The sequence below is a fragment of the Cervus canadensis genome, chromosome 1, assembly GCF_019320065.1.
Source record: "Cervus canadensis isolate Bull #8, Minnesota chromosome 1, ASM1932006v1, whole genome shotgun sequence".
Classification (NCBI taxonomy): domain Eukaryota; kingdom Metazoa; phylum Chordata; class Mammalia; order Artiodactyla; family Cervidae; genus Cervus; species Cervus canadensis.
Window position 1 is genome coordinate 41217988 of NC_057386.1, and position 16280 is coordinate 41234267.

The following is a 16280-nucleotide window of genomic DNA, read 5'->3' on the forward strand; positions in this document are numbered from 1 at the left end:
GAACTGCCACAGTCACAGCTCACTAGGTGTATACAGTGTATGCTGCCCCAAAGTTTGGGATCCCCTTCTCTTTGCCCTGCCCTAAGAGAAGAAAGGGCTTCCCTGGCGGCTCAGCTGGTAAAGAATCCGCCTGCAGTGCAGAAGACCCCGATTCAATTCCCAGGTCAGGAAGATCCCCTGGAGAAGGGATAGGCTACCCACTCCAGTATTCTTGCCTGAAGAATCTCCACGGACAGAGGAGCCTGGTGAACTACAGTCCATGGGGTCGCAAAGAGCCAGACACGACTGAGCGAATAAGCACAGCACACAGTATAAGAGAAGAAAACAACGACAAGCACAGAGCCCGCAAGCCTTCATTTCCAATGCGAGTCACAAATCAGGGAAGACTGGGGCAGGGCAAAGCAGCATGGTAAACAGGGGCTTTCCCACGGCTATTTCTCAGGCTTGTTTCCCATAAGTGCTGCCTAGCTACTCATACCTGATACGGGCAGCCCCACTTCTGAGCTGGCAGCCTCAGTCCTCGGGGCCCCTTCCCTGGCAGGCTGAGACTGCCAGGCCTGACAGCAGACAATTGAGTTTCAGTTGCCACGGTGAAGGCTTGCAGCCCAGGGCCTGACTTGGTTCAAATCAAGAAACATTTCCCGAGTCCCCGCACATCTCAGGATGCAGAGATGAGTCAGCCGGGCAGCACAATGGGCCTCCATTCACACCTCACTGGCACCTTCTATTGGTTACTCATCTACAAGCTCTCCTGCCAAGCTGACTCTCTCATCCACTCTTACATCCTACAACAATGCCTAGCACATAATTGGAGCAGGCACAATGAACTACTGGATGAACTAGTGCCTTAATTCTTGACCACGGTCCAACTTGAGGACAAGGCCCAAGAGACCTCCCTGAGGTCATGGCAGACCACAGCCCTCATGGACCACCACTTCCCACTGTGTCCAGGCAGGCTGGCCTCCTTTCTGGTCCTTGAACACAACAAGTTCACTTCTGCCTCAGGGCTCTTGCACATGCTAGTCCCTCTGCCTGGAACACTCTTCACCCAAGTTTTCACAAGCCCACTGCCCTCTCATCTTTTAACACTCAGCTCAAACCTTCTCTGGGAAGGAAGCTTTCCTGATGACCCCATCCAAAGCAGCAGCCTTTTAGGAACTTCCCTGGCGGTCCAGTGGTTAAGACTCTGCACTTCCAATGCAGGGGGGCTGGGTCCAATTCCTGGTTGGGGAAATAAGATCCCACAAGCTTCAAGGTGCCACCAAAAGATAAAAAATAAACTAATAATAATAAAGCAGCCGTCTCCCCATCCCATCACTCTCACCCATTTGCAGTGTTCTTTTCCTCAGTCCACCTGTCTCTCTATATTGACTTTTTATTTTTCTCTTTCCATTAAAGGAACCACTCTATCTTCTTCACTGCTCTTTTCCCAGTACCTAAAACCAAACAGAGTACACGCTCAATAAACAGTCAGTGAATGAATGGGCAGAAGACAGCAGATAGAAATAAATAGCAAATTCAAGACAGGGAATGACTGGCACACTTTAAATGTCTTACAATTTTATTTGGCAATTACAACTCAATAAGGATGCTTTTTAAAAGAGGAAAATGGGAAATGATTTAACAAGACCACCCAAAAAGGTCAGGTAGGTAGGAGAAGAAAGGCATAGAGATCAAAGAGGATTGCAAAGGAAAAAAATGAGCTTTTCAACTAAGAATACAAATTTTAAGACAGCTATCATAAAAAAAGCAGAAATTGGAGGACAGTTTTGCAACTCCCATTACAAAAAATATCCATGCTCTTTGACCCAATAATTCCATTCCTGGGAATTATCCCAAGGAAATGAATTCCGAATAGGAACAAAAATAAAGAGGTCCTTGTACAAAGATGATTCCAGCCACGGTGTTTATAAGAGCAGGAATCTGGAAACAACCGAAATGTCCCATAACAGGGGAAATGTTTTGGTAAATTACAGCATACCCACTGGGTGAAATAGCATGCACTGATTAAAATGACGGAAAGGAAGATAACAGAGACATGTGGACAAGTGTTTTAGAATAATGCTAAGTGAGAGGAGGTGAAATAAAAATACTGAATCCCTTCTAAGTATCGTCTAGCACACCTTCTGTATCTCAAAGACTTCTCTCGAGAGTCTAAAATAAAGCTATTCTTATCTCCTTTTAATTTTTTATTTATGTTTAAAATATTTGTATTTATTTATTTGGCTGCACTGGGTCTTAGTTGCCACACATAACATCTACAATCTTAGCTGCAGCTTGCAGGATCTTTTCATTGCGGCATGCAAATTCTTAATTGTGGTGTGTGGGATCTAGTTCCCTGACCAGGGATAGACCCTGGGCCCCCTGTATTGAAAGTGTGAAGTCTTAGCCACTGGAACACCAGGGAACTGGCCGCGCAGGTCACAGAGCTAGCAAGGAATTACCAGTCAGGAGGCTACTGGGGCCTTCTCCCCCAGAGCGCAGGCATACCCTGAAGTCCTGAGGCAGCCATCAATGTCCTACTGTGTGCCCAAGACCATCCCTTCCCACCATAACATCATGACTGCCTTTGGGAGGCCAAACTCAGAGATCTGAAGCAGCTGGCCAAAAGCGACAGGCTGAGAAACACTTGTGAAAATACAGCCCAAACAAAACAAAATGAAACAAACAGAAAGCAACAGAGAAAACCACCTCTTCTGGGGGCAAGAGACCGCAGGGAACAGAAATTTAAGAGTGGCCGGCAAGACCAGGCTTCAGGAGGACCGTGCAGAACCACAGGAAGAAACACAAAGGTTAAGGAAGCCCCTCAGTGGGTCCTGGATCTCATTTTTAGGCCAGAACCGTAGAGATGAGGATTTGCCAGGATCTCCTTGGAGACGCGGGCTGTGTGTGCTCGCTGACACTCCTCCCAGGGTGCACACAGTGGCGCTCAGTACATGTTGGCTGAAATACACTCATCTCATGATGCGCGGATAAAGCAATGAGGAAAAGTGGAAGAGGAGATACTAGGATACAGAGAAGAGTGGCTGGAAGTTGGGACTGTCGCAGTGTGACTCTGCAGGGTCAGTCTTGGGTGGGGCTGTGGAAGTATTCCCACAAGGCCATGGCCATTCCCTGACTCTGCCATGTAAGAATAGCTTTCAGTGCATTGGGAGCTTCAGTTTACAGAACGAGATGACCTGCCTGTCATGTGAGGGCCGCCAGGAGCCACACTAAGCTTCAGGGGAAATTTTTAAATGGTTATTTTCTCGGGAAAGGTACAGAGATTCCGCCCAGCCTGCTGGGGTCCACATAGCACTGCCTGGAGGCAGAAGGCTAGACCAGAAGACCTCTGCTTCCTTGACACTAACTGGCCGGTCACCACCATTTTCAACAGGCTTATTCGAGTGTAAACACCATAGACGATCCAAGACTGGATGAAGCCGGTTATTGCTGTAGTGGGGGGATTCCTGCACGGGGGTTCATTGTACTCTTCTCCAGACTTTCGTACATGTGTGAACATTCCCATAATCAAACTTAAAATATATGTATGTATAAACATGGAACTTCCCTGACAGTCCAGTAGATAAGACTCTGCTTCTACTGCAGAAGGCACCGGTTCCATCCACCTTTGGGGAGCTAAGATCCTATGTGCCACATGGCCAAAAAGGTAAAAAATTATATATATATATATATATATATATATATATATATATATAATTTTATATCTATCAAATGCAGGCATTTCACCTAAAGAATCACCAAGGGCCTGACCCAGGTTTGGGGGCAGCCCTCTGGAGCCAAACAAAAGACACAGGTCTTTAAAAAAATGATTCTCTGTTAACAGATATTCTAGGTGGATGTGGAGTTTGCAAATACAAGTCAGGTAGCACCAGCAGGTAATTAAGATGATCCGGGTTCAAGTCACAGCTTAGTCTCTCCTTGGATCTATGACTCCGGGCAAGTCACTTAACCACTCCGTACCTCAGTTTCTTCATCTGTAAAATGGGAATGGTAGTAGACTCTTCCTCACAAGGTCACTGGGAGGAGTACAGGCCACGTGAAACTCCTAAGACGGGGGCCAGGCCTGGAGTAAGCGCTCAGTAAATGTCAGCTATTGCGACACATCCCTTTTGTAACACGTATAGATATTCATTTTGAAAACCACATATCCATTTGATCAGTTACCTGGAGAAAATGAAAAGGGGCGGACCCAGCCCTCTGGGCCCTCGAGCCGCAGTATGGGAGCCGTGTGTCTGTCTCTAGCACCCAGAGTGGCCCCAGCCGGCCCAGGGCCTCTGCTGGCCAAGGGGTTAGAGAGCTCCTCCTTTCACAGAGCCGGCACCAGAAACAGGAAGCTGCTTCCTTTCCTTTCCATTCTGAGCTAGCATTTCCTTTTTTGTTTTAAAAAGCATTCCTCAGTCTGCAGCCCAGCCCTTCCCTTACCCTCTGCAGCCCCAGGCTCAAACACACTCACAGACAACTGCATTTCTCCTGGACTGTTTTCTGCCCACCATGGGGGGGTCAGGAGGTTCCTGGCAGACCCCAAATGAGCGTGTCCTGGGCACCAGGCTAACTGGCCAGGGGGGCCAGGAGGAGGCAGGACTCGACGACTCCAGACCTACAGACCTCTCTAGGTACAGCTTCCTCATCTTGTTGGGAGGATTAAGTGAAATCTGTCTCTATGCAGTGGTGTGGTGTGCTGAGAACACAACCTGTCTCCCTTCAGAAAGTACCTTCCCACGACAAAAGGCAACTTTGCACAGGTAGGTAAGTGGACGGGGTCACCAGCCTCTCCTCAACCCCCCCATTTTAGCTGGAACCTCAAATGGGAGCCCAGTGTCATAAAACCAATGGTAGGTGAAGCTACACCTACCATTTCTTGTCTCCTTCCCCGCTCCCACTTCCCCATCTACGTTAAGGAGGTGGCTGATGGGGTCCATTCTCAGCTACTTGAAGCTTGCTTTCACAAGAGCATCACACAGAATACAGTATAGGAAAGGCTTCATGAAGCCCTTTCAGGGGTCCCAAACTGGGAGGAGGGGATAGTGCCCCATATGCGCCCCATGCGTGAGAACACACAAGTCACTTTTTATACGTTTTGGTTTGCTTTTTTATTTATTTATTTATTTTTGCAGTGCTACGGGCTTGTAGGATCTTAGTTCCTGGGTCCACAGTAGTGAAAGCTCTGAGTCCTAATCACTGGACTGCCAGGGAACTCTTGGGTCACTTATTTCTGACCAGCAAAACTCTCTGTGCTCCATGAGTGAAGCTGCTTCCACTAATCCATATCCAAACCCAATCCAAATGAACGGGCTAAACTGGGACACAATACCTCCAGGTGCCTTGTCAAAGAAAAGCCCCACCACTCTATAAGCAGCTTATCTCATCAGCTTTGCAGAAAGCAAAACCCTCACGATCAATATATTACAGATTGAAGTCTGCAGTTTATGCTATACGAAAAGTTCTTTTTCCTAACCATGGCTGGTCTCTCCTACATAATGCATTATGCTTTCTCCCCTGGCTGTGATTTAAATTTTAAACACAATTCTTAATTCATTCTTGCAATTATTCTGAAGGTGGAAAAATGAAAGAGGGGAGAAAAACGGCAAGCAAACAGGATGACTTCAGCTCCATTATTGTCAAAGGCAATCCTCCCTGTTAAAACACACTATCGCCCGCCAAGGCTAGAGCGACAGAGAAATACAGATGTATATAAATAGGCAGGTTTTGCATGTGGCGGCAATTTGAATCAAGACTTTTTCAGTGCAGGTGGGAAACAATTGTGCCTGGGAATGAATGACAAAGCATTTTTGATCCCAACATCCATCCCCAAGGTATGCTTCTGGAACAGGGCAGAAAGTCAAACAGACACAAAGACACTGGATTCAAAGGCTGTATCTTCTAGAAGCGAAACAGTAAACCCTGTACAATGTATCATGGTACAGAATGCAAAATCATCACAAATTTAGGACATAAACACAACCCTTAGAGGAGAAAAGGTTCACCCACCCAAGTCCTAGAGGATCTTTCAGTTGAAGGATGAGAAGCCCTTGAAAGTACAGTCAGGTTAGGTTCAAAGACTCAAGACAGGCCATTGGGGCTGAGTCAGCCCATCGGGCAAGCTGGCTTTCAGAAAAGGTCCCACCTACTGGACACCCCAGACAGGCCCCCAAGAACCTCTCCAGTCCCCAGGGTGCGTAAGATACTGAGATGGGGCTTGGAAAGCAAACCCGTTGGCTTCCTCTCGCAGGAAACTCCTTGAGGTTGAGGATCCCTTCCCATCCCCCCACCCCCAACATAGGAGGGTGGGCTAGCAGACGGCTCTTTGCGGTCAGTCAAGGTGGCAGAACATCTCACTTCAGGGCATAAGCTCTCAGGTCTGACTCCCCACTCAGTGCTCCTACATAACCACCCATCTCTCCTCTCTGTGTTCAGGTTAATAACCTAATATGTGTTCCTAGCAAGTCACTTTCCCTTTGGGCATTCAGTTTCCTCACCTGCAGATGAGAGGGCTGGACCAGATGGGAATTTCAAGGTCCTTAGGAGTCCACAACTCTATTAAATCAACCCCACAACCAAGGCACCCAAATAGCACTGATCAATATTTGTGGCTGGTGATGAAACCGAGCTTACAGTTCCGTAAGGTGCCTTTCATGAGCCTCAAATGATGAAAACCTCTCCATGGGGCCCCAACATCCAGCTCCTGCTCAGCTGCCTGGAAGCAACGAAAGATCCCTTTTCTAAATGGTCAGCCCAGGGCAGCCCTTGCTACGGGAAACCACAAAATGAGAACCCACAATCCTTGACCCAGCACCCAGAACCTCAGCCATAGGGGCCATGTCCGGTCTCCAGTTCACACTCCTTGCCCTCAGGGTGGATACAAATCCATTGGCAAAGAAGTAAATGCACGAAGGCTGCCATTTTGTAAATCTTAGCACTCCTGCTGGGGAGCAGGGTAGGAGAAACACATCAGGCCCTAAAGATTTCAAAGAACGAGGCTGCTGTTAAATGTGTTCATATACTTTGACCCAGCAAATTCTACTTCTAGGAATGCACTCATGCACTCACTGCAGCAAGGTTTATAACAGCAAGACATGGAAACAGCTCGAATGGCGACAAGTGGGGACGGGTTCAGTGAACTGATATGATCACAGGAGACAGTCACGATTAATGATGGTGCATATCTGTGTGGACTGGAACAGGCAGAAGACATTTACAAGACAATGAGCATGGTGAGCTCCATGAATACATCTCTGTATATCTGTATACAGATCCAGAGGATTAAAACACTGGAAGAATAAACTGCCAAATGTTAATAAGAATTAACTCTGGGGGACTTCTCTGGTGGTCTAGTGGTTAAGAATCTGCCTACCAATGCAGAGGACATAGGTGTGATCCCTGCTCAGGGACCACGGGGTAACTAAGCCCGTGTACCACATCTCCTGAAGCCCATATGCTCCAGAGCTCGGGCTCCACAACAGGAGACACCCCAGCAATGAGAAGCCCGCTCGCCGCAACTAGAGAAAGCCCGGGTACAGCAACGAGGATGCAGAGCAGCCAAAAACAGATGAATAAATTAAAAAGGAATTAACTCTGAGAGGTGGTATTATGGGTGGTTTTTATTCTTTTTTTTTCATCTGTATTTTCTTTTCAATAGTGAGCATATATCACTAGGTGTGTTTTAAAATACTTGAATACAACTGGAAAGTTAAAGAATGCCGCACTTACCAGAGGAATTATGCGGTGAGGATAAAGCAGGTATCCATTAAAACAATGACCAGTAAGATGATCTCGAGGCAGCTTCTCATTTCTCAGAATGAGACCAGCACAGAGCGATTGCATCACAGCGCGGTGGGGACCTGTCTTTGAGGATGTGCCGGGCCGCGCTTTAGGGAAGCTCAAGCTCAGAGGGTGCACAGCCTGGCGCAGCCACCAGAAGGCCCGGTCATCTGGAACTGGGCTGCCAAGTGCCCCTGGGCCGGACCTTTACATTACCGGCCACTTCCTCGGGCTCGGCAGTCACAACTCTCACCAGAAACCCCGCCCCCCCCACTATGGTTTCTAGAAACAGTTGCAAAGTTCAGAACACGAGTGCTGAAGACTAGTCAGGCCAAGTTCCACCGCCTACTAACTCCGTCTCTCAGTCCCTCTGAGCCGCAATGTCCTTATCTGCAGAATGGACAGAAAACCTTGCAGGCTCCCCGTGAGCCTTAAATGGGGAACACATGCCGAGAGCCCAGCACAGGGCTGGTGACCGAGAGGGTGTCTCGCTCCACTGCGAGGAAACCCTGCCCCTCACTAGGCTCTAGGGCCCTTCCCATGACCCAGAAGGCACCTGAGCGCAGCTTTCCCTTTGAACTGAGTGTAGAAGTTTCCCGCCAGCCTATTCTGAAAGCAAGTCCTTTTTCAAACACACAGCTGGGAAAGACATGGCCACAGGCACTGGCCATGCTACTTTCCACCACCGCAGATGCGGCCACCAAGCACCACAGCCGGTGCAGTCCCTCTCGAGACCACAGTGGCCCAGCAGGCCCAGAACAGTGGTGGGGGATGCAGCGTTCCCAGATTTTGAGCTAACCTGGCGGGGAGGGAGGCACTCCCATCACTGTACCCAGGCAGCAAACCAGAGGCCTCCTGCCACCCCGGGCTAACCTGGGCTGCAGATCTGATAGGGCCTCCCTCCTGCACCCCGCAGGCCTCCCCAGTCGTGGAAACCGCAGGTCCTTCTCCAGACCACCTCGGAGGATCGCTGGTGGCAAGTTTCATCAGGAAAACAAATTGCCAAGGTGAAAGCAAAGCGTGCCCCAGTTCTGGCTCCCTCCAGGGACGGCTGGAGTTAGAGCCTCCAGCCAGTTAACACTACCAGGTAGGGGCTTCCCAGTTGGCTTAGTGGTAAAGAATCCGTCTGCCAATGCAGAAGACATGGGTTCGATCCCTGGGTCGGGAAGATCCCCTGGAAGAGGAAATGGCAACTCACTCCAGTACTCTTGCCTGGGAAATCCCATGGCTAGAGGAGCCTAGCGGGCCACAATCGGTGGGGTCGGTGGGGTCGCAGAGTCGGCATGGCTGAGCACACAACACAACAAGGGCACAAGCAGAGAATGCCACCCCCCGAGGCAGGGGCTGGGCAGGGAGACGCAAGCTGCGCCAGGGATGCGCGACGTGGACAAGTCACCACCAAAACTCTAGGAATGTTTCCCAGAAAAGCAGGCGTTGGACTGGCCAACCGTCCGATCATATTCCCAATTCCGAAGCGATTCCAGCAGGCTGCAGTAATGGAGTCAGTCCTGCTCACCTGCCTGGCTTCCGCATTAGTCTGAGAGTGTCCCCAAAACCAGGAACACAGCCTACCTACTTTAGAATCCTTGCCAGGATGGCGGCAGTGAGCAGCTCAGCAGGCAAACCAGTAATTACCACAGGTTTGTTGAGCGAATGCACATCCATACACACCCCAAGGACCAGGTCTGTGAGGACCCACGGCACCTTCTCCTTTCCTGGCAGCTCCACCATCCAGATGCCCCAGGGGGCTGGGGAGGGGGGCCACAGGGGAGAGCTCAGGCCCTCCACACAGGGTTTTGACCTCTGACCTTTGCCACGGCAGAGCTGAGTGAAGGTCAAGGCCCAGCGGGGACCCCTTTCTCCAGGTCAGCTTGCTTATGAGGGACTTTTCTCCATTAGACCACCAGCTGGGACTTGTCTAGTGGTCCTGTGGTTAAGAATCCACTTGCCAGGACAGGGGACATAAGTTCCTTCCCTGGTCTGGAAAGATCCCACATGCAGGAGCAACTAACCCCGGGCAGCACAGCTACTGAGCCCGCACGCCCTGGAGCCCAGAGCCACCGCACCAAGAAGCCCACGCACCACAACCAGGAGTAGCCTCTGCTCATCGCAACTAAGAAAGCCCGCGTGCAGCAACGAGGACCCACCGCCACCAAAACTAAAATAATTTTTTTTTTTTTTTTAAAGAGCAGCAGATGGGAAGACTCCTCGGTGTGGTAAGGCCTGCCTCTGAAAAGAACCAGGAGGCTGGCAGGAAAAGGCAAAGTTACAAAGTCCATAAAACAAGAATCTTCACGAGACACCCGGCTCTCCCCATGGCCCGGCCCAGACCTGGCCCAGAGAAGATGCACAAACGAGGGAATGAACTGGCGTGGGCTGCGAGGCCAGCCAGGTGTCCCTTTGCGAGCACGTCTGGGGAACGAGAACGTTCTATCTCTCTCAGTTCTCAGCCCCTGAGAAGGGCCTGGTGGAGACAGGGCGCCATGTTCTGCTGGGATCTTCAAAGTCACCTCCCTACTTTACTGTTTACCAATTCAGACTCTAGGTTCAGATTTTATCTCCGTCCTCATTTCATGTCGAGAGAAAAAAGACAAAAAAATATGTGAGTGATGACGTCTGATGGATTTCCAGGAAATCTTCGGAAATTGAGAAGGGTCCAGCACACTGACTGACAAGTAGGAAGCAGACATTAAACCTTGGCTCCTTCCACTCGTTTGGGTCCAAAGTGGACCACTGCATGGAGGAAGGAAAGGCAGCCAGGCAGGCTGAAACTTACATGTCATCCGACCTACAATAAGGCACCAGCAGTTGGGCGCCGGGTCAGGACTTGCCGGGGCTTCTCACTGAGTGCTTATTTAATAAGGGCCAGGGTGGGCTGGGGTTCCTTGGATTCTGGGAGAAGTCTGGCATGCTTACGTAAGCCAAGCCCTCTTTTTCAAAAGCCAGGAATCCAATGTTGCAAGTCCAGTCTCTGGGGGCCCTGGCCTGGTATGTGAGAGGAGCCTGCAGAACAGGAAAGAAAGCCAGAATGGACATCACCACTGCCCCGCATGACCTCACCACGGGCTTCAGAGCTGTCTCTTGGCCTGTGTCACCCACCTCTAGGGAACAAGAGCCAGCTGTCCAAGGGCCTTCCTCCCAAGTGTGGCCCATGGCATGAATGCACTGGATCCTCACTAGGAAAATTCATGGGCAGAATCTCTTGGTAGAAAGCATAAGGACTTACAGACACATGTGAGGTTGCAGGTTTAAGCAGTCTTGGCCCATTTTACAGATGGGGAAGCCTGAGATTCAGAAGTCATGGGACTTACTACCCAAGGTCAGATAGACAGAACCTGGACCTGATTTCCAAGCCCCAGGCTTTCCACCTACCACACTGCCCTCAAAGGTCAGGATTCTTTGAGTAACAAACTTTCCCCCTATTTTATCAGTTTGGTAAATCTCGATTTCAGAACCATTCTTCCTCAGGGGTAGTCTTACACAGGGGTATATATAACAACTGTTTGATTCCACCCAACTGAGGCCCCTTCATAGACCACAGCATTGAGAACTGCAAGAGCCCACAGAAACCTCTCCGCTCCCCTGTTCAGGTAAGGAGGCAAGGCCTAGGGAGCTAGATCCTGGGGTCGAAAGTCCCACCCCCCAAAGAGCCCAGGTTTCGCCTTTTCAGGGAGGAGCTGGACCCGAATCCACAGCACAGCAGAGAAGACGGGGAGCTGGGTATTTGTTCTAATTCCCGCTACCAATCCCCTTTGGGCGTTGGGATAGGTTTTTGGCTGCCAGAGCTGATCATCCAATAAACGCTCAGGAGGCAGGTCGCCGAATAAACCAGTGCAGAGACCTAAATATAGGATGTTCTAGGGTGTCCTGATGCCATTCCTTGGTCAAAATGAGCAACTTTGGGAGGCAGGGTACCATGGAGCAAGGTGCCATTTCCAGAGAAATCACCTATCATTCTCCTGGGTCCCCTCTTCGAACTAAGAGCATTTCAGAGCAACCCGGGGGGGGGGGGGCGGGGGCGGGGGTAAGGGGGGACAATCCAAGAGAAGCCAACAGAAGCAGTCCAACCAGACACATGCTGCTGGACAAGGACCCCTCCTCCCAGAACAGAGCCACACAGGCCCCCTATTGTGTCGGTTTAAAAACTGAACTTTGCTGGGCAAACACACCCGGCTGTGTTCAAGAAACCAGTTTCTCTTCGCCACTTGGAAAACAGCAGCATGCATGCAGGAGGGACAGTTGGGGGGGGGGGGGGTTTTGGTCGGTTTGTTTTTTAAGCCAAGCCCTGGTCAGCACTGCTATAGTAACTGAAACAAAAATAATAATAGCCAGCACTGATTAGATCCTTCCAATGTCCCTGGTTTTGTCGCTTTTAAGAAAATAAAACTGAAGGAAAGAAGTCTACCCCGAGCATTTTAGATCAAATAGGGCTTCAGGCTTCTGGTGCACACAGAGGATGGGGTCTGGTTATCACCACCACAAATCACCCACTGGCCCTAAGGTGGCTGGCAGCAGCAATCAGCAATAAGAGGGTGTGGAGGGTCTGGGATGAAGAGTTAAGGTTCTAATAAAACAAAACATCTCCAGATCTGCAGAAGGCTAGATGTGATCAAACAAGGTGGAAAGAGGCCCATTCTTCCAAACAGGGTAGCTATTAATACCAAGTGGTGCCTGGAATTTCACAGCTTTCCCAGCCTCTGGACAAAAGCAAGTTGGAAACGTACTAGTTTCCCTCTATTGTGTGTGGGAGAGGGAGAGACCGCCCCCGACCCCCTTCTAAGAACGCAATAACCCTTTTAATATTGGACTTCCCAGCTATCAGTTGAGAGAGTAGGGACCGCATGTCTTTTTTCTTCTTTACACTGGAGGCTGTCTTCACTAGAACCCCTTAAATAGTGTCATCTTCCCATTGAAGGCTTTGGTCCTCACCATAATCATTCCTAAACCAAAGTTCAATAGGGGGAAGGGCGGGGGTGCGGTGCCGGTAGGTTATTACATTTTGAGCAGTGAAACGCGGTGGCAGTGCGCAAGAGACGCACTCAAGACAAAAATGCAGTTTCAGCAAACACTTTGATAAGCGGCAGACAAGAACCTGGAGGAGAGGAAAGGAAGAGACAAGACAGCGTCTGGGGCTTGCGGGGAAGGCAGACAACGAAGGGCCTGCGCTCACACTTCACGGGGATCTCCTCTCGCCCCGTCACCCCAGCCCACAGCGGCTGGGCTCCGTCACCCAGAGAAAAGTCCACCATGTGACTCAGTGGGAGAATGAGTCCCGCGGCCCGGCGAGCTGGAAACGCGGTGGGGGCGGGGGGCGGAGGGCGGCGGAGGGGATGTCCGCGCGCAGCCCACCCCGCCCGCGGGCTCCTCCGCCCTCCCTCGCAGGTCGCACCACGCCCCTCCCCCCAAATCCCGCCCAAGGTGAGGGTCCTCGGGCCGCCGCGCCAGCGAGTGGAAGAGGGAGAGGAAGCCGCAAGAGATGACCGGGCTCAAGGATGCAACTGGGGAAGGAGTGAACTGGAGCCGCGAAGGAGGTGTTGGGGCGCTTCCCAAGGCGCAGACCCCTGCCTCCTCAAACCCGGCGCGGGCCCCCCGATTCTCCGGCGTCGTGGCCCCTTACCTCCAGGGTCCGGATCTCCTGCTGGGTGAGGTCGTTGGACACGGCGCACTTGGTGCGCAGCCCGCGCAGGCTGCCGATGGAGATGTCGATGAGCTTCTGGAGCTGCCCGCACTGCTGCAGCGCTCGGCTGGCCGCGGCCCCGGCGCCCCCATCCGCGCCCGCCGCGTCCCCCCCGCCGCCGCCGCCCTCCTTCTTCTCCCCCATCGCCGCCGCGCGCAGCGCCGCTCTATCCATGCCTCGGCATCGGGGCCGCCGGGTGGCCGAGGCGGCGGAGCCCGGGGGCGCGGGCGCCTCGAAAGGGAATCCTCGAGCCGCGAGGGCTGGACGAAGAGCGCCCCTCGGCGCTGCGGGAGCTGGGACGCGAGGACCGCCCGGCCGCCGAGTCCGCCCGCCCAGCCGCGGCGGCAAAGCGAAAGCCGCGGCGACCCGACGGCTGAGGCTCCCGGAGCCTTTAAGCGGCAGCGGGGGCCGGGTCAGAGCAGCTGGGCATGCTGGGACTTGTAGTCCCCGCCGTGCACCTGCCGCCGCCCGCGCCCTCGGGGTCCCCGCGGGCGCCGGCGCCCGGCGGTCCCGGCCTTCCCTTCCGCCGTGGGCACAGGCCGCGCGGGAGCGCCCCGCCTCGGAGCCCCCGGAGGGTCTGCTGCGCGCCGGCTCCTCCCTCGGCGCCGGGATCTCGGGGAGCCTCGTCTCCCCGCCCACCCCCGGCTGCTCCCCATCCCTCCTCCTCGCTAGGGACTTCCCACGACCCCCCGGATGAGGCGAGGTGGAGCCGATGGCCCTTGGACGGGAGGAGGGCTCGCATCCTGCAATTCCTCGGCTTCAGCCGAACCCTGGAAGACAGGGACAGTGGAAGTTTCAGAATTTCTGTGTGGGTTTAGGGGCCGCCATCTAGTGGGAAGGGGCCTAAAGTACTGGTCCTGGCGGAGATCCGCAGAGCCTAGGACTCCCGATTGTCCAGCCAGAGGAAGGGCTCAGGCTTGGAAAGACGCAGGACATTCTAGATGCTATTTACCCACCAACATAAAGGTCCCATCCCTCCACCACCTCAACCCAGCAGGCCAGTCCAGACACTGGGGGTGACAGTTGATTTGTCGTGCCTTTGGAAGTGCTGGAGAGCCCTGAGCCAGTCTGAGTTCAAGTAGGGTCTACCCCTGCCTAGCCACTGGCTTGGTTGGCTCAGTGGACCTGAGTCTGGGCAAATTTCTGGAGGCAGTGAAGGACAGGGAAGCCTGGCGTGCTGCAGTCCATGGGATCCGGAAGAGTCGAAAGCAGCTGAGCCACTGAACAACAAGCAACAACTGCCAAACTGTGACTTTAGGCAATTAGCTCACCTTTGAGTGTCTGAGTTTCCCCATCAGTTAAAATGCGGCGATAATAGAGCCTATTTGATAAGGTTCCTGGGACTTCTCAGATGGCTCAGTGGCAAAGAATTCACCTGCCAGTACCAGAAATACCTGTTTAATCCCTGGGTTGGGAAGATCCCCTGAAAGAGGGAATGGCAATCCACTCCAGTATTCTTGCCTGGAAAATCCCATGGACAGGGAGTCTGGCAGGCTACAGTCTAGGGGGTCACAGAGAGTCAGACACGACTGAGCACACATGCACAGTATGGTTCAGATGGTGGTGTTCAGTCCCTCCGTCATGTCTGGCTCTTTGCGACCCTGTGGACTGAAGTACGCCAGGATTCCCTGTCCCTCACCATCTCCCAGAGCCTGCTCAAACTCATGCCCATCGAGTCGGTGATGCCATCCCATCATCTTGTCCTCTGTCATCTCCTTCTCCTCCTCATATGAAGAATGAGTTAATGTGTACACAGAACCTGAATTGGTAATTGCCACGTGTGGGCACTAGATAAATGTTATCAATGGTTACTCTTCAACTTCAGGTCTTCTAACCATGGCCCCACACCTGAGCAGTGGGCACGGGCAAAATACTGCTCCTGGACTGGTCGTTGCCTGTTTATGCCTTTCTGTGCCTTCTAACTCAGTATTCAACACCCCCACCGTATTCCCCCACCCTCCCCTCCCACCTCCTATAAGTTCCTGTGGGCTCTATTATCTGCCTAAACTGAATAGACAAGACTCAGATCAAAGGTCCCACACATCCATACTTTCAACATCTGCCAACCAGAAGAAATCTCTCTCCTAAGCTCCTTGGCTGCAGAAGCTGCTGGTTAAATATCTTGGTATCCTCTTCACAGAACCAAATCCAGAGCATGGCACACAGCAGGGGATCCATAAAGCTGTGCAATCCACTTCAAGAGTTTTTCACACAGGTCCTAGCCCTTGAAAGAGACACTGTGTTTGTGTCTGTGTTTGTGTCTCAAAGAGTTTGTGTTCTCAAACTTGAGAATGGATCAGAATCTCCTAGAGGGCTTGTTAATCCACAGAATGATGAAACCCACTCACTGAGATTCTCATTCAGTAGATCGAGGATGAAGTGGAGGATTTGCATTCTAACTTGTTCTTGTGTGATGCTGATGCCGCTGGTCTAGGAGCTGAACTTTGAGCATCTTTTTCACAGAGGAAGGTCATGGACCAGGAGAACTATCTCCAGGGAGGATCCATACCCAGGCAACAGTGGTTGATTCAGAACCTCTGTTTGTTCAGCAGCCAGAGCTGCCAGGGTTGAGTGACTGGCTCTCTCTAATTCAATTCACAAAAGATTTCCTGATAAATGCCTACTATGCAATTACATCAAGCTTGTAATTGGGCCTGGGTCAACACATTTTTCCACAGGGCCACTTTATGTGGAAGCCATGTCCTGTGAAGGGCCATTGCCAGCCTGTGGCGTCCACGCCTATGAGGGCAATGGTGGTAGGGCTGGAGACCGGACAAGCCCCAGATCCCTGGTTACTCTCCCGCCAGGCCATGCAGCGGTCCCTCTTCTGTGGGCACAGTCT

The 16280-nt window shown here is 51.9% G+C and overlaps 1 protein-coding gene across 5 annotated transcripts in view; it reads right to left on the bottom strand.

The window, feature by feature from the left end:
* The window catches only part of KSR1 (kinase suppressor of ras 1), a 179094-nt gene extending 165322 nt beyond the window's left edge, over positions 1-13772 (bottom strand). For all 5 annotated transcript variants that reach the window (XM_043480197.1, XM_043480180.1, XM_043480188.1 and 2 more), the window contains exon 1: positions 13379-13772. In XM_043480197.1, the coding sequence (XP_043336132.1) occupies positions 13379-13612 (234 nt within the window). In that variant the 5' untranslated portion in view covers positions 13613-13772. The remainder of the gene's footprint in view (positions 1-13378) is intronic.
* Between the last annotated feature and the right edge of the window lie 2508 nt (positions 13773-16280).